The following is a 22,232-nucleotide window of genomic DNA, read 5'->3' on the forward strand; positions in this document are numbered from 1 at the left end:
CTCATGCCCGGGCCCTGTCTCACACCTGAGGGCAGAGCCCGAGGCCAGGATAAAAGGGCCTCAGGGCCAGAGCACCTCCATCCACTCCTCTCCTTAGGTGCTGACGGACCCTGTGCCGCGTGTGCACTGGTGAGTGTCCACTGGGAATGGGAGCAGGGCCTTCCACAGAGGGTGCTCAGACCAGAGGGGAGGGCAGGCGGGACAGGGTCTTGGGGATGGTGGCCCATATTACTAGAGAGGGACAAGGCCTGGAAGGATGGAAGGGGCCAGGAGCAGGCAGGAAGCCTGTGAGATCAGTAGGGGTTCAGTGATGGCTAAGGACACTGGGCGGATCCCAAAGATCTACAGTTGTGTGGGACTCACAGGAAGGAAGAAGGAAGCCATTGGCTGCTCTGATGTTCTGGAACAGGTCTCAGAAAGGGGGTTGACCTTTGAGAGATCACTATCCTCTGCAAGGTATGATTTGGGTGAGAAATTCTCACAGTGAGAAGAGGACCGGAAGCATTCTGGGAGACTGTTAAACACGGGGGTGGGAGAACCAGCCTGGGAATACATATTACTGGCTCCAGAGTTGGAAAAGTACAAGAAGGGTAATAAACTCTAGGCCGAGGATAGTGTGAGAGCTGTTTCTAAGATCATCAGAGCCCAGGATGTGAGTCAAGGGACATCTCAACTTTCTCCTGAACAAAGTGAGCCAGCCAGGAAATCGCTAAGACCCCCTTCTAATCTGATTTAGAAAATGTCTAAAATATAAAATTATTTAGGGTGTTAACAGGATATTTTTTTCCGTAAAGAAAATATTTCAGTTCTAAATTAGTCTCTGTAGAACAATTTCAATATTTGGATGACATAAGTGAAAAAATTGCTTTTTATATAATATAATCAGCTCTCAATTTTCAAATATGTGACCCCTTCTTATTTAAAAAGGATACTCTGAGGTTCAAAGGAGATGCTGTAAGAGTAGTTGATAAGATAATACAATGATAAAAATGGCAGGTTATTAAAGCACACATTAGAGAAGATGCTGAAAGGCCAGGAAGGGGCAGGGAGGCCTGTGTGTGCTGGGTCTGACCTGCTGTTGGATTCTCCCGCAGCTCCTGAAGCCCACCCACCAAGATGTCCTGCCAGCAGAACCAGCAGCAGTGCCAGTGCCCCCCCAAGTGCCCCCCCAAGTGCCCTGTCCCGGAATGCCCCCCCAAGTGCCCGCCCAAGTGCCCCCCAGCCCCTCCCTGCTGCGCCCCCAGCTCTGGGGACTGCTGCAGCGCTGGGGCTGGGGGCTGCTGCCGGAGCCACCACAGGCGCCGCAGGTCCCACCGCCGCAGACACCACAGCCCTGACTGCTGCAGCCAGCCCTCGGGGGCCTCCGGCTGCTGCGGAGGGGGCAGCGGCCAGTCCTCTGGGGGCTGCTGCTGACCTGGGCCCTGAGGCAAGAAGCGCTGACCTGGGGCAGCAAATGGACACACACGTCCTCCCCCTGCTGCTGCCCCTGCTGGGCCTGCCCCTGTGCTGGGAGGTCTGGGGGAGGCCTCTGAGCTCTGGTGCAGAGGATCCCTGTGCCCTGGGGTCCAGGAGCCTCAAACCTCTCCCCAAACCCATGTATTGACCTCCTCTCCCATATGTGTGGCGGCCCTGGGATCCCCAAAGCACAGACCCTGTGTCCCTCTGCAGCTTCTCTTTTTGCCCTAACCCAGCCTGATGTGATATAATAAAACTGGAAATCTGCATTCCTTTCTGCCTGGTCTCATCTTTAATTCCTACATCATCTTTCTCACACTCTGTCCTCTACTCATGGTCCCCCTAATGCCTCAATGTCTACAGGATATGTTCAAATTTACCACTTATCCTACTAATGTCCTTCATAGCCAAACACATGTTATTTGTTCAAAATCCGATCCAGGACCCAACATGGCATTTAGCTGCCACGTTTCTTTTGTTTCCTACTTGTGACAGTTCTTCAGCTTTTCTTTGTCTTTCATGACTTGATATGTTATAAGAGCCACTGGTTTTTGTAGAGTGCCCCTCAATTCAGATTTATCAGATGTTTCTTCTTGGCTAGATGTCATTATGCATTTGTGTAGGAGCCTGATATCTTGTTTCATAGTGTATGTCGTTAACTGTCCTATTCCCAGTGATGTAATGTTGACTGCTTGCTTTAGGTGATATCTACCAGGATTCTTCATTGCCTAGTTACTAGTTTTCTTTTTAAATAATACCTTATGAGAGATACTTTGAAAGTGTTTAAATATCTATGGTTTATCAAAGATTTACCTCTGACTTTTCTGGCTTCTGTTAAGGTCTATGGGAAACAATTATTACTGCGGTCTTGCTGTCATTGGTTATAACTTGTGTTTTAATATTGATCTTATATTCTGCCACAGGCTGAACCCTTTTATCTAATTACGGCAATGAAGATTCTTGTAAATGCACTTCTCCTATACCTTATCTGTATTTCCTTTTGCTAATTTCTTAGAAAATAATGGTCTGAAAACCTATGTTCATTTTAATTTTAAGTTGATTACACAATGTTAAGTAGTAATTTGCCATCCAGAATAATTATGCTAGTTTATAGTGCAACCCCCAAATTTGAATGTTCATTACTGCAGATTCTTTTTTTTTTTTATAAATTTATTTTATTTATTTGTTTATTTTGTATGCTGTGTTGGGTCTTCATTGCTGCCCACAGGCTTTCTCTAGTTGTGGCGAGTGGGGGCTGCTCTTTGTTGTGGTGCGTGGGCTTCTCATTGCAGTGGCCTCTCTTGCTGTAGAGTATGGGCTCTAGGCGCATGGGCTTCAGTAGTTGTGGCACATGGGCTCAATAGTTGTGGCTCAGCGGCTCTAGAGCACAGGCTCAATAGTTGTAGCACACGGGCTTAGTTGCTCCATGGCATGTGGTATCTTCCTGGGGCAGGGATCGAACCCACGTCCCCTGCGTTGGCAGGCAGATTCTTACCCACTGTGCCACCTAGGAAGTCCTCATACTGCAAATTCTTACATCTAAATTTCATGTGGAGGAGGACCCTATGGAAGGCAACCTGCATTGCCTTTCATGGTAGAATGAGAATTTGTTTTCAAGGATCTTACCCATGGGACAAGGGTGAGCCCATGGGCCATAAAGCTGCAAGGATAGGAGAGGGAGAGTGTTCAAGCCTGGGGCATATGTGGGGGAAACAGGGAGACAGGAGGACCTGACAGAAAGGGGGGCTTGGGGGTCAGTGGGAATCTCCAGTGTTACTACTTTGTTCCCACAGGCACACAAGGAGTCCTTCTAGGGTTTTGGTATTTGAATATTTTTACAAGATGAAGATAAGGACTAACTGTTTAGTAGCTAGAAAGTGCTCCTTCAAATTCTGGAAGGCAACAGAAAAAAAAAAAAAAACTAAACAAATTAATCAGATGAAGGGAAATTAGAGCTAGGAACAATCATGGGAAGAACGCCCTCTTTCCAGAAGCGTCCAAAATAATTTTCAGGAGTAGAATAAGATATTGATTGATTCAGTAATTTCTATATCTAGATCATATTGGGCAAGATTAACCAATATCTGGTGAACTGTATACATGTGCACATGCTTGTGGGGTTTTTAGACTGATTATATATAAAAGATTGTTTGTATAACTACATACAGACATGGACAGAGATACAAATGGAGGTACAGATACAGACATAGATACGGATATAGATGCAGAATCCACCTTGTCTATTACTCTCAGCATCAGATATCTCAAGGTGCACGGCCTCCCCAGATGTTTCACTGTCTCCCCTCTGTTACGATTTCTCCTTGTCTCCCATTTTCACTGGGATACAAGCATGTTCTCTCTCCACCATCCCACACTCCAGGCATCATTACCCCTTCCCTTTAAGGAAGCATCATCCAGGGCAAACACTGTGTCCAGGACAGAGGTCAGCATTTTTGACTGACCTCCGAGGCTCTCTGCAACATGACTTAATACAACTACGCCAGTTTCTGTTTGTCTCCTCAAGAATTACTGGCATATTGGCTGTACTGTAAACATGTCTCTCCTTACTCTACTCCTGTGCTTTATCCCATGATATTTTCCATCCTGAGACAGTGAATTCAAGCCTCACTTGTTCCAAGTCCTTTGTGACATATGCTATAAACGAGACCTTAAAAGACCCTCTGACAACACAACATGCGTCTTTTTTGATTCCCCTTCAGCAACTACTACAACGTTATGCTCCCAAGGATGGTTAAGAGATTTTTGAAAATCCTTTTGTTAGCAATTGCACTGATTTGCAGCTTCCAAATAGCTGTTTCCTATGACTTAGGTCATCCTCCTAGGAAGCCACACTCTGAGACAGGCACAGTGAGCTGTGACTGCCACGTCAGTAGGCAGACAACTGCCCCAGTCTCACCTGGGTCTGACATTGGCTCAAGTTGTTCCAATGAGCTTAGTTATGGGGGAGTGGCCAGGATATCCATGCCTGGGCTCACACAGGAGCCCAGCTCCTGATTCCTAGAATGATGGGGTGAAGAGGTCACCTGGTCCACACCTCTGCCTCGAGACAGGGCAGAGCCCAAATATCGATCTGCTTAGACTTGGGTGATGTGTCAGAGTTATGATTACAACAATACCACTTGGACTGACTGTTTGGCCTTGGATATTAGCTATCAATGGCTCTTGGACCATTTTACTACCAAAGGCTTTCTGAGGTCACCTATTCATCCAAGGGGTCTATCTCTTACATCATTCTCTGATCTTCTCAAGGAACAGGAGATCCAGTGGGACGTAATTCAGCCTGAGTTAATTTTCCTCTGTTGCCTCCCATTCTCCTTCTTTCTGAGCTGAAAAGTAGAACATTAATGTATTTTCCCTTCCTGCAAATCTTCATTGAAAATTATAAAGGATGAAACAATACTCTTGAAAAGTAGAAAATATAAATGATTGTTGCTTAATTTTAATGGGAAAAAGATATTTCAGAGTGGCACAAAACCCATAATACATAAAGGAAAGGGCTGATAAATTAAAATTCAGAAAAAAAATTAATATTATATAGCATAAAGTACCACCTATAAAATAAGAAGACAAATAATGAACAAAAGAAAATCACAATACATGCCGTATAAGGAAGTAGTATAGCTCATGTGTAAATATATCTGCAAAACCCAAAATACAGAAACATAGAAAAATATGACAGACAAAGGACACAGAGAGCCCTCATTGCTCCTACACACACATGTTCACACATTGTATTAGTCAAGGTTCTTAAGAGAAACAGAACCAATAGGACATATACATGTATATAATGAGATTTATTTTAAGGCATTGGTTCCCACAGTTGTGGGAGATGGTAAGTTCAAAATCTGCAGAGCGGGCTGTCAGGTCGAACATTCATGGAAGAGTTGATGTTGCAGCTGTCATTCTGAAGGCAGTCTGTAGGCAGGATTTCTCCTTTTAGTATCCTCAGTCTTCGTTTAAAGCTGATTGGATGATTGATTGAAGGAAGTCACTCACACTATGGAGGATAATCTGTTTACTCAAAGGACTAATTTAAATGTTAATCATATTTAAAAACAAAGGCCTTCCCATCAACATGTTGACTGGTGTTTGACTTACAATCTGGGTACCATGGTCTAACCAAGTTAACATATAAAGTTAACCATCACAGTTCACCCCTTGTCAGCTTGGCACCTGTACACATCTCCTTAAGCCAAACTTATTCTGCAAATAAAGACATTGACAAGGTCACGTTTCTAGCTAACATAGTAGAAATATGCTGTGTACAACAGAAATTGCTATAACACTTTGTCCAGAAGAGAATGCAATGTCCTGGAGTGATGTTTACTCTTTTCTTTGGTGGCCTTAAATTGAATAATATGACATAAAGTTGAACAACAGTTAAATATATCAGTCAATACATCTCATGGGATATTGGGATTAGAAAGGGAATAAAACAAAGATGCTTAAGACATACACACAGGGCCTTCCTAGGGGACACAGTGCTTAAGAATCTCTCTGCCAATGGAGGGAACACAGGCCCGATCCCTGCTCCAGGAAGAACCCACGTGCCGTGGAGCAACTAAGTCTGGGCGCCACAACTATTGAGCCTGTGCTCTAGAGCCCGCAAGCCACAACTATTGAAGACCACGTGCCTGGAGCCCGAGCTCCACTACAAGAGAAGCCACTGCAATGAGAAGTAGCAACCGCATCACAAAGAAGAGTTGCCCCCACTCACTGCAACTAGAGAATGCCCCTGAGTAGCATGAAGACCCAATGCAGCAAATTAATTGCTTAATTAATTAATTTAAAAAATACACACACACACAGACTCATACTCATAAAAAATATGGGAAAAAACACATAATAATTACAGTCCTGGTTGTGGTTTTATTTTTTTTATTTTTAATTTTATTTATTTATTTATTATTTTTGGGGGGTACACCAAATTCAGTCATCTGTTTTTATACACATATCCCCGTATTCCCTCCCTCCCTCGACACCGCCCCACCCTCCCTCGAGTCTAGTGGTTTTATTTTATCTGCTGAGATGACCCAACATTTATTCCTGAAGAGAACTGGAGCATTAATAGTCCTGTCTGAATTGGGCTGGTGTAGTTTTCTTGCCTTTAATCAAAGGATTTGGAAGTACTAAGAAACACCCTGAGGGATCTCCGGTATTCCAAATTTTTCTTCCCTACCTCCGTTTGGAAGAAATATTCCAACTACCTAATGGTAATCAAACTTGATCACTCCATGACGCATAGTAACTCCATTCTTTGCCTGTTGATTCAGAGGCATGAGGAGGCCAAAGTGGCTGGGTGGCAGTCTTCACTTCCAGTTCAATGGAATCATTGTATGTCCTGATGGAAGCATTCCTCCCTTAGGAACTAAGACCTTTAGATCAGCATAAGGTCACAGGGACAGGAAACAGAACTTTTCCTAGTAGATATCTAAGGGTAATAATAAGTGGTACCACCTATTGATTCCTGGACCTATGTAGTCTGGCTGTAGAAGAAAGAGAAGCCTATACTGATTGCTGATTTTGAGCATACACAGCCTCCTGAAGAGCCTTTCCCCAGCCCTGCAGGGTCTAACCACTGTGCTGCTGCTGCAACTAGGTCTTCAAGAGGCCATTTCACAGTTTTATTAAGCCAGCTGCTTGAGGATGATGGGGAACAGAGATTTACTTTATAAATGGGGTTATCTGATTGAGATGCTGAGAAGTCCCATGATTTGCTTTCTGTAAGTTGCAGATTCAGGAAAGCGGGTGGTGTAATTCAGTCCAAGTCTGAAGTTCCAAGAACCAGGGGAGCTAATGGTGAAGATTCCACGCTGGGTGTGAAGGCCTGAGAAGCAGGAGCAGGAGAAGATCAATGTCCCAACTCAAGAAATCAGGCAAGAATAAAAAAGGGCACATTTGTCCATCCCCTGCCGTTTGTTCTACTGAGGCTCCCAACAGATTGTATGATGCCCATCCACACTGGGAAGAGTAATTTACTTTACTGAATCCACTGATTCAAATACTAATCTCATCCAGAAACAGCCTCATAGACGTATCGAGAAATATTGTTTAGCCTGGGCACCCCATGGCCAGTCAGGCCAACACATGGAATTAACTGTCACAGAAACAGTACCATGTGGATCACCATGAGGATGGATAGGGCATTCTGGAAGTCCTGAGCTGAGATGAGTGCGTTGACCGAAGAATTGTATACAAGGAGGGCAAATGCATATCCAGAGGAAGATTTTATACCAATAACAACAAAGCACTGCCCCTTTCCTGATGTAAGTTGCCTAAAACAGCCAACATGTCACCAGGTAGTTGGCTGATCCCCCCCGTGTTAGTGTCCTATCGGGAGCTCAGTGTTGGTCTTCACTGATGGCTGATGGGACACTCAGCATTCACTGTGGACAGCTCAGCCATGGTGAGTGAAGATTCATGTTGCTGAACCCATGGATAACAACAGCTACCCTGGTCAAAGATTTGAGGTCCCTCTGAGGAAGGCTGGGGGATAGATTGATGGTACAACTTTTTGGCAGGGTACCAGGGTCCATCTTCAAGGGGACCTGGCCTCTCCTTCATTCAAAGTGCTCTGGGTCTGTAAAGTAGCTAAAGACCAGCAGTGGATGGGGGAGCATGATTCTCTCTTTTCATAAATCAGGGTTTTGTTCACTTGACTTAGAACTCTCCCACTTATAAGTATCAAGGGAGAATTGAGTAGACTTCCCATCTGCTTCACTTCTACGTACACCATGATCAACTAGCACAGACATAGCTCCCTGGGGGCCAGACCATCCTGAGGGCTGCATTGACCTGAGGTCCATTACAGTAGACACACCCACGTTGCCATTGGTGACTAAGTGCTGCCCTTTGCCCCTGCCATCCTGGGATCCAATTATCCCTATTGCATCCAGGTGACGTCAGATTCCACTGTATTGTTTGACTCACAGAGAACAAGTGCAGAGCCCGTCAAGGATACCAGGACTCCCCTTACAAGTATATTACTCCTGGTTGTGGTAAAAGGTGAGTCCTCTGGACCCTTCTGGGCAGATGAGCAGATCGTAAGTAATACCTCCACTCTAACGTTCCCTAAGCCCAAGCCTCTGGGTCCCTTCCTCTGCAGTATACCAAGGCAGTCCTGGTCTTACACCTTCATTCAGTGAAGGCTGCCTTTTGCTTCATGATTCTGCCAGTCAACCAAACTGTTAGAGCCCTGTCTAACCTCTAAAGCTACACTGCTATCTCCAGAATATCTTTTGTTATGTCTAGAATATTTACTTGGCTGATCTATATCAATAAATGGGACTCATCCCAGTTTGCCTCTTCCACAAGCATCCCCTACCCCTAATATCAATTCCACACATATTCCTTGGGTTTGTGTCTGTATAAATTGGAAAATATCATGTAGTTTTTTTGGGGTGTGGTACTCCTGTTTTGGGTCATACTTCATGCCTGCCTTTTGGGGCCTACTGGAACTTGAATCCACTTATATGTCTAGAAGCAAAGGTAGATGGTGGGGGTGTGTCCCGAAGAGACCCAGCACTGTCCTGCAAGACAATTACTACAGGGTAGGCCATTATACTTTCCTCGGACAATACGGGTTAATTTACTCAGATTGCTGTGGAAAGGCAGCTTCTATTGCTTCCCCACCCCAGAAAAAAATAGAAAAAAAAAATGCACAAAATTTAGAAATTCAATGCCTCAATTTTTAGAATCTTTGCAAATATTTGCATTTCAATTTTCAGGAACCAGGAATGGGTCAATTATACATCATATGAGGCATGACATCAGGCTCTAAGAAGGCTGTAGCATCACTTCAGTGGGCTCCCCTACAAAAATGCATAATCATCTCTAGTCAAGGAGAAACCTCAGACAAACCCTAACTGAGGGTTTGTCTAGAAAAGCAACAGCTCCTCAAAAGTGCCCAGGTCATGAAAGACAAAACGCCTGAAGGACTGTCACAGATAGCAGGAGACTGAAGAATCATGGCAACTAAATGCAGTGTTGGGTTTGGATTAGATTCGGAACCAATAAACATTTGTTTTGGTATAAAGAACATTAGTAGAACAAGAGGCAAATTTGAACAAGTCCCCTGAGGCATTAGGGGAACCAGATGTTGAGGACAGATTGTGAGAGAGATGATGTAGGAATACAAAATGAGTCTAGGCAAGAAGGAATGCAGATTTTGTTTTATTGCTTCACATCAGGCTGGTTGATGCCAAAAGAGAAGCTGCAGAGGGACACAGGGTCCCTGCTTTGGGGTTCCCAGGGCCGCCGCACATATGGGAGAGGAGGTCAATACATGGGTTTGGGGAGAGGTTTGTGGCTCCTGGACCCCAGGGCACAGGCATCCTCTGCACCAGAGCTCAGAGGCCTCCCCCAGACCTCCCAGCACAAGGGCAGGCCCAGCAGGGGGAGAGGCAAGGGGAGGACATGTGTGTCCATTTGCTGCCCCAGGTCAGCGCTTCTTGCCTCAGGGTCCAGGTCAGCAGTAGCCCCCAGACGACTGGCCGCTGCCCCCGCCGCAGCAGCCGGAGCCCCCCGAGGGCTGGCTGCAGCAGTCAGGGCTGTGGTGTCTGTGGCGGTGGGACCTGCGGCGCCTGTGGTGGCTCAGGCAGCAGCCCCCAGCCCCAGTGCTGCAGCAGTCCCCAGAGCTGGGGGCGCAGCAGGGAGGGGCTGGGGGGCACTTGGGACACTTGGGGGGGCATTTCTGGACAGGGCACTTGGGGGGGCACTTGGGGGAGCACTGGCACTGCTGCTGGTTCTGTTGGCAGGACATCTTGGTGGGTGGGCTTCAGGAGCTGCAGGAGAGTCAAAGAGCAGGTCAGACCCAGCACACACAGGCCTCCCTGCCCCTTCCTGGCCTTTCAGCATCTTCTCTAATATGTGCTTTTAAATAACCTGACACTTTTATCATATTAATATCTTATCAAAAACTCTCACAGCATCTCCTTCGAACCTCAGCTTATCCCATTCAAGTAGGGGTCTGTCATCATCTGTTTCTCCAATTTGAAAATTGAGACCAAATGGTAGTAAATAAAAAACATTTTTTCTTCACTTGTGTCATCCAAATATTGAAATTGTTCTATAGAGACTAATTTAGAACTGAAATATTTTCTTTATGGAAAAAATATCCTGTTAACACCCTGAGTAATTTCATATTTTAAAGGTTTACTAGTTCAGATTAGAAGGGGGTCTTAGCAATTTCCTGGCTGGCTCGCTTGATAAAGAGAAAGCTGAGCTGTCACTTGACTCACCGCCTGGGCTCTGATGGTCTCAGAATCACCTCTCACACTATCCTTGACCTAGAGATTATTAAATTTCTTGTACTTTTCAAACTCTGGAGCTTGTAAAATGACTTCCCACGCTGGGTACCACAGCCACACGTGTAACAGACTCCCAAAATGCCTCAGATCTTCTCCACACTTTGAGAATTGTTGTCCCCAAATCATACCTGGCAGAGGCTACAGTGATGTCTCAAAAGTCAGCCCCCTTTCTGAGACCTGTTCCAGATCATCAGAGCAGCCAGTGTCTTCCTTAGTCCATCCTGTGGGCCCCACACAGCTGTGGGTCTCTGGGTTCCGCCCAGTGTCCTTAGCCATCGCTAAACTCCTTCTGTTCTCTCAGGCTTCCTGCCTGCTCCTGGCCCCTTCCATCCTTCCAGGCCCTGTCTCCCTCTCTAATAATATTGGCCACCATCCCCAAGACCCTGTCCCGCCTGCCCTCCCCTCTGGTCTGAGCACCCTCTGTGGAAGGCCCTGCTCCCATTCCCAGTGGACACTCACCAGTGCACACGTGGCACAGGGTCCGTCAGCACCTTAGGAGAGGAGTGGATGGAGGTGCTCTGGCCCTGAGGCCCTTTTATCCTGGCCTCGGGCTCTGCCCTCAGGTGTGAGACAGGGCCCGGGCATGAGAGGACTGCCTCCTGCCACCCATGTGTCTCCTGTGACCTGTGACAGGTGATGACTGGCAGCTCCTCCCTGCCTCCCTGCAGGGAGCCCAGGGCAGTAGCTCCCTGTAAGGACGATGGCTGCTCAGAAATGGAGACATGTTGGGAAAATCCCTACTGTCATACCCCAAGTGTTCTCCCTGGAGGTGTCTGCCTTGAGAGCCTTCACGTATCCTTCTAGGAAACATCCTTTGGCCTCCATCCCTACCCCTGGCTCTGCCCAACACTATACTTCTTTCTTCCCAAATGTTATTTTAATGACTACATACAAACTGTTTAAACTAAGTTTTTAACATATTCCTTCATTTTTTATTTCATCCTGGCAACCCTGACACCTTGTGTGTGTGTGTGTGTGTGTGTGTGTGTGTGTAATAGTTGTGTTGTTTCAACTTCATAGAAATTGCATCACACTCAAGATACTTAACTGTAACTTTCTCTTTTCTTTAAACATTATTTTTGTGAGTTATTTAAGTTGATCTCTGTAGGTGTCGTTTATTTTTATCACCACATAGTATCCATCTTATGAGTACAGTGTGATTTTGTTATCCTGTCTCTTTTGGATGGGCACTCAGGGTGTTGAACTATTTGCTGTATCAATATTGCACCATGAAAATGTTTGTGTGTCTGCTTTCATATATGTTGGAGAGACCCTCTTACATTAGTGGGACTGTTGTATTTTACATCATGCCCATCACTCTAATCTGCTCTTATCAATTGCTGTCTCCACTTGTGATATATAAGAATCACCCTTTCTGCAGGTCGTTACTGAACTTCAATTGCCATCTGATGCCTGTGAATTGGGATACCACTGTGGTTTTAATATGTGTTTTTTCTTAGTAATGATCAGGAGCATCTTTTTATGTTTGTTGGTGATTTGGATTTCCTCTTCCATGAATTGTCTCTTCTTATTTTGAATCTATATTTCTATTTGTTTATATCTTTTTTTTGTCAGGATCTGTAAGTGTCCTTTACAAATCTTGGTTGCTAATATACTATAATCAAATGAGCTGTATCTTTCCTGAATAAATTATTTTCTTATGTGCTTTTTTAATATTGTCATTTAATTAAAAAGTGTTTTATTTTAAATAGTGCTACATTTCTGCAACATTACATTGTTTGCACTACTCAAGATTTTAAGACTTCTCGGCCATTTATAAAGTCAGAAATTTACAACTTTTTTAAAAAAGTTGTAAAATCTTGATTTCTCTTCGTGAAGGGCTTGGCCTTCCCTGGCAGTCCAGTGGTTAACACTGTTTCAGATGCAGGGGGTTCAGGTTCGATTCCTGATTGGAGAACTAAGATCCCACATGCTGTATGCTGTGGCCAAAAAAACAAAATGAAAAAAAAGTTTAAGGTCTTTATTCAACCCAGAAAGAATTTTGTACATTCCGTATTTATTTTAACATTTTTTCCAAAGGATAATCAGTTGTCTCCTTATTATAATGGAATATTTCACTTTCCACGCTAATCTGAAATGCCTACTCAGTCATAATGGAATTTCCACACACATGTACATCTGTAATTGGGCTGATGATTCTTTCATTGTCAGCTTGGCCCTGTGAGAATATCCTGCTGCCTTCATGACTACAGGTGCATCATCAGTTGTACTATCGAATCATACAGGTTCATGATTTGGTTCTCCTCCCGAAGATTATCTTGACAGTCACTAGATCTTTGCTCTTGCATAGAGATTTTAGAGTCAGCTTGTCGTGTTCCACAAATGAAAATGAAGAAAAACAAAGCAAAACATGTTTAGAATTGTGAGGAAAATTTCACAGAATACATTCTTTAATTTGTGAAGGATGGACAAATTTTATGATAGTTTTCCTTTCTCTTCATCCATGGATATGGTATAACTCTATTTTAGCACTCTATAATGTCTTTCAATAAAGTCTTCTCTTTAATCAAAAAATTTTAAGCAAAAATTATATTTTAGATATTTATATTTTTTCAGACTTTAAATAGCAATTTCAGGACTTCCCTGGTGGTCCAGTGGTAAAGAATCCCTATTCCACTGGGAGGAACACAGGTTTGATCCCTGTTCAGGGAACTAAGATCCCACATACCATGGGGCAACTAAGCCCATGCACCACAACTACTAAGCTTGTGGGCCTCAACTAAAGAGCCCACATACAGTAAGCTACAGTGCCCATGCACTCTGGGGCCTGTGCACCACAACTAGAGAAGAGGAAGCCCACACAGCACAACTAGAGAGAAGCCTGTGATTAGCAAAGAAGAGCTCGCATGCTCAGCAAATGATCCCATGAGCCACAACCAAGAGTCGACGCAGCCAAAATAAAAAAAAAAAAAAAAATCAAAAAAAAAAAAAAGAAAACTTAGTGTTAAAAATAAATAGCAATTTCTAAATTATATTTTGAATTATTGATTGCTGGCCAATAAAGATATCATTTATTCTGTATTCTGACATATCTTGCAACTTTTCTAACTCTTCCTATCATTTTAATTTCCTCTAGTAATTATTCCTCTGCATATGAATTTATTACTCAAAGATTTTTTCCTTGGATTACATTCTTAGAAGTTCAATGGCTGTGTAAAAGAGTATGCTCATGTTAAAGCTTAAATTGTGTACGCAATAATTATGTGTTGACTACTGAATCAATCAATTTCCAACTAGATGGTTAGGCCAATGTATATTTGCAACAACTTAAGACCCATTTCTGATCACCTTTAGCAATACTGAGTTTTGTTATCCATTTAAAATCTTTTCCAGTTCAATATAAAGGAATAAATCTGATGGACCTCATTCCTGAGAAGTCATTCTTATTTTATGTGTATTTTTTTTGCTTACTTGTGTGTAAAAACATGCAATAATAAATTTCAAAGTGTATTACTCGTGTGAATTTCTATCTGAGCTATTTGTTCTAATGTTTTTCCCAGTAATGTGTAGGTAGGTTTGTTTATTCTCCATAAAATTATAATAAATTATTGTTTATTGTGAATTTTAATCTAATGCTGACTTGTGTATCTCATGTTTCCTCAGCCGGTTTTATAATGATGCATTGTACCATACAGATTTTTTAAAGTGGCCAAGTTTATTAATATTTCTGCCATCCTTAAGATATTTTACCTAACTATTAATAAAAAATCATTAGGCACATATTGGAGCAACGTTGGAGTAGTGATTTATTGTTATTACTATGAGTTGATGTTTGCAATGGAAGGAAAAAATTAAGAGTCACTTGTGTGTAGTGCTGGCTCTGAAATACAGAGAAAAATTCACTGAATCTGAATTAATTTCACCAGGTGTCAGCATTCTTCTCTCCTATCTCCTGAGATTATGAGAGCCTGACAACAGAAGAGGGATCCTCTCTCAGAAAAACAGTCCTTTACTAGAGACATAGTTTATTTTAAAATGGTTCCCAAGCCATTGAGATCTAAACCCAGTGCTCAAGATGTGACTTCATGCTGCTGAACCCACGTCAGATGAACTGATGTTTTAGGGCACTGCCCTAGGTGGTGGCAGAGGCATGGCCAGAAGAGCTTCTGCAACCCATCACCTTTGGAATGAATGAGCTGGATTCCTGAATCAGAACTACCTGTGTGAATCAGGTAATCCATATCCTGATGACATTCTCATTAAATACACCTGGGAAACCACGTGAGCCATACTCAGGTATTCCAGTGGCAGATTTCTGCAGGGTGATAAGGCCACTGCACTCTAATGTGAATATCTCAGGGTGAGAATTCTGAGGACGATGGCGTAAGTCATAACCAAAGCAAAATTCACTCTAATATTAATGAATAGATTTTAAAACTCATTACCCATTGAATGCACAGCCCTGAATTCGGAGCTGATGAGGGAGACAGAAACATAAGACCCAAGCTGGGGATTTGAAGAGAGTTTATTTTAAGTGTATTTGAGAGAAAGACTCCAAAAGCTATCACAGCAAGTTATATTTGAACAACAGAGTTTCAGAAGTACATAAATCATGGAATAAGTCATGGGAGTTGGACAAGTAGAAAGAAATTACAGTAGGAAAAATGGGCCATTTCAGCTTAAGAAGAACATTTCTAAAGGGAGGTAGCAAAGCCTAACCTGGAGATGTAGCTGAGCTCACACTGCAAAGGCCTCGGACATGCGTCAGTAGAGACTGGCTCCTTCTGGACCCGTGCGAACCCCAGGATAAGACTTTCTTCATGGTCAGGGACAATTCCTTCTGAAGGTGAGGGATGGAACCCAGTGAAGAATAGAATTCAGTGAGGAATTGAAACCCAACCAGACATATAACAAAGGAGAAATCAGACATATAAGGCAGAACAATTTAGAGAAGGCTGAGCACCAGGCAATACCACATGCAGAGAGAAACTCGGTGAGATATCTACGTGTGTAAGTGGGTGTAGGTGTGCATATACACACACACACTTATCTTCCCATATTTAGTCTCTCTCATAGTTTCTGCAATATTTCTAAGTAGCAGTGTGTTCTAGTACACACACACACACACACACACAATACATAGCTCAACCATATAGTAGTAGGGTTTGCACTACACAAAGTGACCGAGATATTAACAAATTGGTATCTATTCAGGGTCTTGGAATTCCAGAGTTTTTCCCCAAGTCATAGGAATGTAGGCTTTCTTCATATAATCATCTTAAGGGCCTAGGGGCCAGAGCATCTCTATCTACTCCTCTCCTGAAGTGTTGACAGACCCTGTATAACGTGTGCACCGGTGAGTGTTCACTGGGAACCCGAGCAAGGCCTTCCACAGAGGGATGCTCTGAGCAGGGCAGGAAGGCAGGGCAGGGCCTTTGCAGTGTGTGTGTGTATTTCTGTGTGTGTGTGTGTGTGTGTGTGTGTATGCATATGTGTGTTGGGGAAGGGAGGGGAGGGTGAGAAGAGGATGAGACTGGTCCTTATTAGCAAAGGAACGAGTCTAAGGAAGACTGAGGGAGGGGCTATGTGGAGGCTGGGAAGCTGGGGGGGAGGAGCTATGGAATTGTGACTGGGTGCTCTAGAGACACCCAGTTGGTGTCTTGTTCAGTCAGTGACCGCAAGGATTTGTAATCTTGACCTTCATACTAAGGTATAGCTGTGTTCAAAGAGGGAAGTGTATCTTTGAAAACATAACTGTCCCTCCTGAAATGGCAGAGGTGGGGACAGTGGTGCTCAGACAGTGGAGAGGAAATCAGAGCTGACGAACCTATTTTAAGCTCTCAGATTTGTGGGTCTGCAGAGGTGAAGAGACACACCCCAAATCTTGGTGCTGAGGTATTCGTTTACAGTGAGTGTCTGAGGAGAACACCAGAGCACTGGACCAGCTCAGGAGCCTGGGTGCAAGTCCCAGCTTGCTTAATTAAATACCTAGTTCCCCCAGGCCATCTCCAACATCCACTGCAAGTGTGAATTTTTTTGTCCCTACAGGACAAGAATGCTTAGGAAATTTTCCGAGAGGGAATGACCGTTTTCCCTAAAATGACTTCTTTCTAAACTGCTTCCTAGATTGTTTCCATGATGCTTATGGTATAATTACAGTAGATCTACTACATACTAGATGTTTGTTTTGAGAATGTTTTCTTCTCTTTTGGTCTCAGTATTTTAATAAGAAGGCAGTTGGTAATGCTTCATAAGAACACTTGTTATAAAAAGGAGAGCACTTGAGCAACTGTTAGAAATAATGAAACTTTCATTATCTAGGACTACATGAAACAGTTTGCAAACTAAAGGGGCTGGGAGGATGCGGAAAGGCCAGGAAGGGGCAGGGAGGCCTGTGTGTGCTGGGTCTGACCTGCTGTTGGATTCTCCCTCAGCTCCTGAAGCCCACCCACCAAGATGTCCTGCCAGCAGAACCAGCAGCAGTGCCAGTGCCCCCCCAAGTGCCCCCCCAAGTGCCCGGTCCCAGAATGCCCCCCCAAGTGTCCCAAGTGCCCCCCAGCCCCTCCCTGCTGCGCCCCCAGCTCTGGGGACTGCTGCAGCGCTGGGGCTGGGGGCTGCTGCCTGAGCCACCACAGGCGCCGCAGGTCCCACCGCCGCAGACACCACAGCCCTGACTGCTGCAGCCAGCCCTCGGGGGGCTCCGGCTGCTGCGGCGGGGGCAGCGGCCAGTCCTCTGGGGGCTGCTGCTGACCTGGACCCTGAGGCAAGAAGCGCTGACCTGCGGCAGCAAATGGGCACACACATCCTCCTCCTGCTGCTCCTCCTGGGCTTACCTGAGAGGTCCCAGGGAAGTTTCTGAGCTCTTGGCTGGAGTGTCCCTCTGCCCTGGGATTCAGAAGCCTGAATCTGCTCCCAAGAATCTATCTGCTGACCTCTAACACCAACTGTGTTGTCTGCCCTGGGATCCCCAAACCACAGACTCTAACTCATTCCCCAGCTAATCTCCTTGCAGTCTGCATCCTCACATGCAACAATAAAACAAGAAATCTGCTTACCAGATTGTTCTAGACTCTTTCTTGCCTGCTTGTGCCCCACATTCTTTTCACCACTATCCTTTCTCTTGCTGCCTGAGACCTTGGAAATCACATAAGTGCTAGATATATGTCTGGGAATGAGAAGAGGGGCAAGGAAAATGGCTCTGCCTCTTACTTACTCTGACACCAATTCTCGGATGAATACCACGCATCTTGGCTTGAGCACAGCCTCCTGGTGTCTCTCATGAAGACCGTGCCTTGGACTTTGGGTTTTCTTCTGGGTCCAGTGGCCCCTGGAGAAAGACAGGCTTGACAGACATGCATTCCATCGCTCCATTGGTCTCTTCCTCCTTCCCTCTGTGATACTACCCCAAATCACCCCCAATTTCTTCTCTCCTTTAGCCAAAAAATTTGTTTAGAAAACGAAACATGAACTTTCTGCAAATAAACCAGGAATCTTAATGAATTCTAACTAGAAACATCCATGGGTCATGGGGCAAAGATCATAAAAATTTAAAATGTCGATAAAAGGAACCAGGGACTTTTTAAAAAGCAATCATTTCTCCCTTTTCTCTCCCTGAGTCCCAAGTCCAATTTTTTCAGGTCAAATATTTCATCTCTGGATTTTGTAAAGAAGTTTTGAATTTTCATCAATTTTTTTCAATTACGAATTTCACATGAGATGCAGTCATTGTTAACTTTTAATTTATTATGCCTCAGTAGTGTTATTATAAACTGGGTAAATAGCTAATACCTTGAATTTGTATATGAATTCATTAAAAGACACAGGTGTCTGGTACAGCAGATAGCAGGAACACGTTACAGGAATAATGTGGCTCACACCTCACAGCTGCTGTAATTAATGTGACCTCTAGATGTCCCTGTGTCTTTAGTCAGTCGCTCCGGATTCAAAGTCTGGTGAGGGATCATGCAGTATGCTAATCCTCACCATGTGCCAGGTCTTCGGCTATTCCAGGAAACGAGAAGAGTGATGCATCCCCTTTGGATTCAATAGCAAGAGAAGTCCAGCACTGCACACATTGCTGGATACTCTCCCATAAAGTCAACTAGCATACTAAGTAAGGAGTTGGCTGATGGCCAAAGTGACATATGACCACCATGTTATCTAAATCAGAATTCTCAGACAAAAAGATCCTCTATCCCTGAGAAGTGTAATGTTTCAGTTGAGACCAGGTGCACTCCAGGGTCATAGATTCTTTTTGTTGTTCCTGAGATTTAGTAGATTCTCTTGAATAAAACTCTGCATTTGTTGTATGCCCCCAGGACAATTTACAGAGAATTGAAATATTTTTATAAACTAATTTTCAACATTTATAGCTGTTGTGCTGGGGGAGAGGGTCCAAAGAGCTCTTCATACTGTCACTCTGAAAGTCTTCCTTTAAGGTCTTTTGTTTAATTTGGTTTAGGTTTTCTTTGAGGTTTAAAAAGATTGCATCTCAAGATTTTATGTATTTATAGATTTCCTTTATGATTTAGTCTTTAAAAATTATTTTATGAGGAGTGTGGACAACATAACCTCTGAGCAGAGTTTTAATTCTTTTTCTCTAAATCTCAAGAGATTTCTCTTTTCTTTCTTTGGATGGTGAGAGAAGAAGAAAAGAGACTGACCCCTTTGATGAAGGAAAGTTTACACTAAGCCCATCCTTTGCTGACAATTTCTTCTATTAAAATTGAAGCCAAGCATTTAGACCCTATGGTCTGTGTTAACAAGCCAATCCTCATAATGTTATAGCCTTGTGTACAAGTCAGCATAATTGATGGTTTGGCTGGAAGAAAAATCTAGAACCAGAAAATCTCTTAACCCTTTTCCTAGGAAAAAGGAAAAGGGATAGGTTCTAAAATAAGAAGTACCTGTGAGAGTCATAGGATAGATGTCCTGAACACTTCCTCTAAACTAAATTCTTTGACACATTCTAAGCAAAATATCATAGTATTTAAGAAATATAGTTGCAGAGTCCACAGTGTGATCCAGACCCACCTCCCTGTGTCTGATCTTGTCATTGCTGAGTTCATATTCACCTGAAATTAATCAACTCAGGACTTAACATTTAGAAAGCATTATGTAAATGTTTGGTTTTTCCCTTTTTTTGTTTTTTTTTCTTTTGTTTTGTTTTGTTTTTGTTTGTTTGTTTTTGTTTTTTGCAAATGTTGGTGAGAGGGATTTTTTGAAACTGTAACAGGGAAGAGCAAAATCTGACCCCCATGTTGGATCTGTTTTTGACTTTAATCTTTGCTTTTCATTGCTTTTGTTATTATAATCATACATAATGACCTGCCTCAGGGAACCCTACCTCTCTGCCTGAATGTTAAACTAAAGTGCCTTTGTTCAGCTCACAGGGAGACAATCTGACCCTGCCCACCTGTGAATAGCTGCAGAAAATACGAAATTAACACATTCCTTCCCAGATGCTGGCCAAACAGGAGGTAATTTGCAAAACTGATGGACTTTTTACTTTTCTTCCTCACCTCCTCCCCCTCTCTGTTCTCATAAAAGAAACTGGCATCCAGAGCCTGATAAGATGGTTTTGGGGGGACCCTAGTCTGCCATCTTCTAGGTTCGCTGGCTTTCCAAATTAAGTCACTATTCCTTGCCTCAGCAGCTCGTCTGCTGATTTATTGGCCTGTCGTGCAGCAAGCAGAGTGAGCTTGGACTCAATAACAAAACATTTATTAAACTCGTATGTCAGTGAACCATTGTAAACCCTGAAAGGGGATAGAAGATGTATGAGACATAGCCTCATGCTTGTGTTACTGAGGTCAAACTCACTCTGCTCACCACACAACAGGACAATGAATCAGAGATGAGATGTTGAGGCAAGGAATATGACTTTATTCGGAAAGCCAGCAGACCTAGAAGATGGCAGACTAGTGTCTCCAAAAAACCATCTTGATCTGGATGCCAGTTTCTTTCATAGAGTTGTTAGGGGAAACACAGATTGTAACTGCCCACCCTGGCCAGGCAGACAATAACAATTTGCATGAGTTATTTTATGACAAGAAACTAACAAGTCACCACCAACATTCAGAAGAATACAGGAAAGTGATACAGAGCAGGGCCCTCTGGGGCTCCTGGGCACAAAGCTGTTCTGTGTCCCCCATTTCTTTGATTATAGGAAATAGGTTTCACTCAGCCTCCATGACCTTCCCTGAGTTCCCATGGGCAGATTCAAGCAGTTGTTATTTAGGGAAGGGAGGGGATGTGAGCCAAGGGAGAAATAGCCAAGAAAAACAATAGTGCAGCCTTGGGGCAAGGTCCTGGCTCTCCATCAAGGGATATACACAACAATATCTTGGAACTATTTTGCAGATACTGAAAATTCCCTCCAGGTGGGAGAAGATAATGCTTAATGATGGGATGCTGCCCACAAGCATGTAGACCCCAGACTGGGGGTCTGATGGTGACTCCCACTTACCTCACCACCAACCCATCAGAAGAATGTCCACCAACTGATCACACCTTCTTTGAACCGACTATAAAACTTCTTGTGGTGGGAGCTCCCCCAGAACAAAGTAACACTAGGGCCTGGAGGCCATAACTCAACTAGAAAGAAATGCAGTTAGATCCTGCCATTATCTTTATGTGCCCATTAACCCTGAAGTCCCTCTCGCATGGTTCCTGCGTAAATCTGTTGCTATGTAACTCCTGCCTAACTCTGTAACTTAGCAATGGCCCACCCATAGAAGGGGAAGTATCCAATCAGGTTATACGCTCCTTTGCTTGTTACCTTATTTGGGAGACAAAAAAATTCCAATGTGTAGTAGTTTAATGAAAGTATATAAGGGGGTGTCCCGCTGTGTTTGGGGCTCAACCTTTGGATACGAATCTGCTGGGCATGTGCTGGCATGAATAAATGCTGCTTCCTGCATATAGCCTCTGTGTCTTCACTCTGTAAAATCCAGCAACATTCTCACCACCCTCTCCAAGCGGGGACACACAGTTTTGAGGGCATTAGCCCACTGTGGCCCCCTTTGCCTGGCAAAGCAATAAAGCTATTCTTTTCTACTTCACCCAAAACTCTGTCCCTGAGATTTAATTTGGTGTCAGGGTACAGAGGCCAGATTCAGCTTCAGTGCATAATAAATATCAAATCATAGAATCAAACTCATAGACACAACCTGAACCAGGAAGAGTGAAGGAGACCTTTAAATTTCTGGGGTCCTGACCTGGAACTGGCTGGACTTGCAAGTCTAGTTGGAGGACAGGACAGCTCTGGGGCTTCAAGCAGGCTCACTTTAGGGAATGGGCAAAGCTAGATGCCAATCTCCTCCATTGAAAATGCCAGTCCTGGTGGAGTCAATCCCCAGCACCATCCTACATGTGGTGAAATTTCATTGTGCTGAAAATGGCTGGCCCTAGAGACTCCTGTGGGCCATTATTATAAGACAGGGTCTCGGGGAGCTGGAGGGGAAGCAAGGAAGACTCATTTGCCTA

At 43.9% G+C, this 22,232-nt stretch overlaps 3 protein-coding genes across 4 annotated transcripts; 2 read left to right on the forward strand and 1 right to left on the reverse strand.

The window, feature by feature from the left end:
- On the forward strand, positions 1 to 1,722 carry LOC130858992 (late cornified envelope protein 1F-like). Its single transcript, XM_057746200.1, has 2 exons — positions 1 to 129; positions 1,095 to 1,722. Exon 2 carries the CDS (start codon positions 1,117 to 1,119, stop codon positions 1,411 to 1,413), a length of 297 nt encoding a protein of 98 aa, XP_057602183.1. The 5' UTR covers positions 1 to 129; positions 1,095 to 1,116; the 3' UTR covers positions 1,414 to 1,722.
- Positions 1,723 to 9,641: 7,919 nt separating this feature from the next.
- Positions 9,642 to 11,288, reverse strand: LOC130860564 (late cornified envelope protein 1F-like). Its single transcript, XM_057748947.1, has 2 exons — positions 11,244 to 11,288; positions 9,642 to 10,259 (listed from the first exon to the last, which is right to left on the reverse strand). The coding sequence occupies exon 2, from the start codon at positions 10,235 to 10,237 to the stop codon at positions 9,944 to 9,946; it is 294 nt and encodes a 97-aa protein (XP_057604930.1). The 5' UTR covers positions 10,238 to 10,259; positions 11,244 to 11,288; the 3' UTR covers positions 9,642 to 9,943.
- Positions 11,289 to 16,025: 4,737 nt separating this feature from the next.
- On the forward strand, positions 16,026 to 17,799 carry LOC130859542 (late cornified envelope protein 1F-like). Of its 2 annotated transcripts, none has more exons than XM_057747047.1 (2): positions 16,026 to 16,101; positions 17,180 to 17,799. In XM_057747047.1, exon 2 carries the CDS (start codon positions 17,202 to 17,204, stop codon positions 17,493 to 17,495), a length of 294 nt encoding a protein of 97 aa, XP_057603030.1. In that variant the 5' UTR covers positions 16,026 to 16,101; positions 17,180 to 17,201; the 3' UTR covers positions 17,496 to 17,799. The 2 variants fall into 2 exon arrangements, with proteins under 2 accessions (XP_057603030.1, XP_057603040.1); XM_057747057.1 differs by lacking the exon at positions 16,026 to 16,101 and adding an exon at positions 16,790 to 16,892.
- Positions 17,800 to 22,232: the final 4,433 nt, after the last annotated feature.

Source organism: Hippopotamus amphibius, chromosome 1 (genome assembly GCF_030028045.1).
Source record: "Hippopotamus amphibius kiboko isolate mHipAmp2 chromosome 1, mHipAmp2.hap2, whole genome shotgun sequence".
In the NCBI taxonomy this organism is placed as follows: domain Eukaryota; kingdom Metazoa; phylum Chordata; class Mammalia; order Artiodactyla; family Hippopotamidae; genus Hippopotamus; species Hippopotamus amphibius.

What these genes read in the sequence shown, in the direction of transcription:
- LOC130858992 (XM_057746200.1), top strand. Translation starts at nt 1,117, where the DNA reads ATGTCCTGCCAGCAGAACCAGCAGCAGTGCCAGTGCCCCCCCAAGTGC.
- LOC130860564 (XM_057748947.1), bottom strand. Translation starts at nt 10,237, where the DNA reads ATGTCCTGCCAACAGAACCAGCAGCAGTGCCAGTGCTCCCCCAAGTGC.
- LOC130859542 (XM_057747047.1), top strand. Translation starts at nt 17,202, where the DNA reads ATGTCCTGCCAGCAGAACCAGCAGCAGTGCCAGTGCCCCCCCAAGTGC.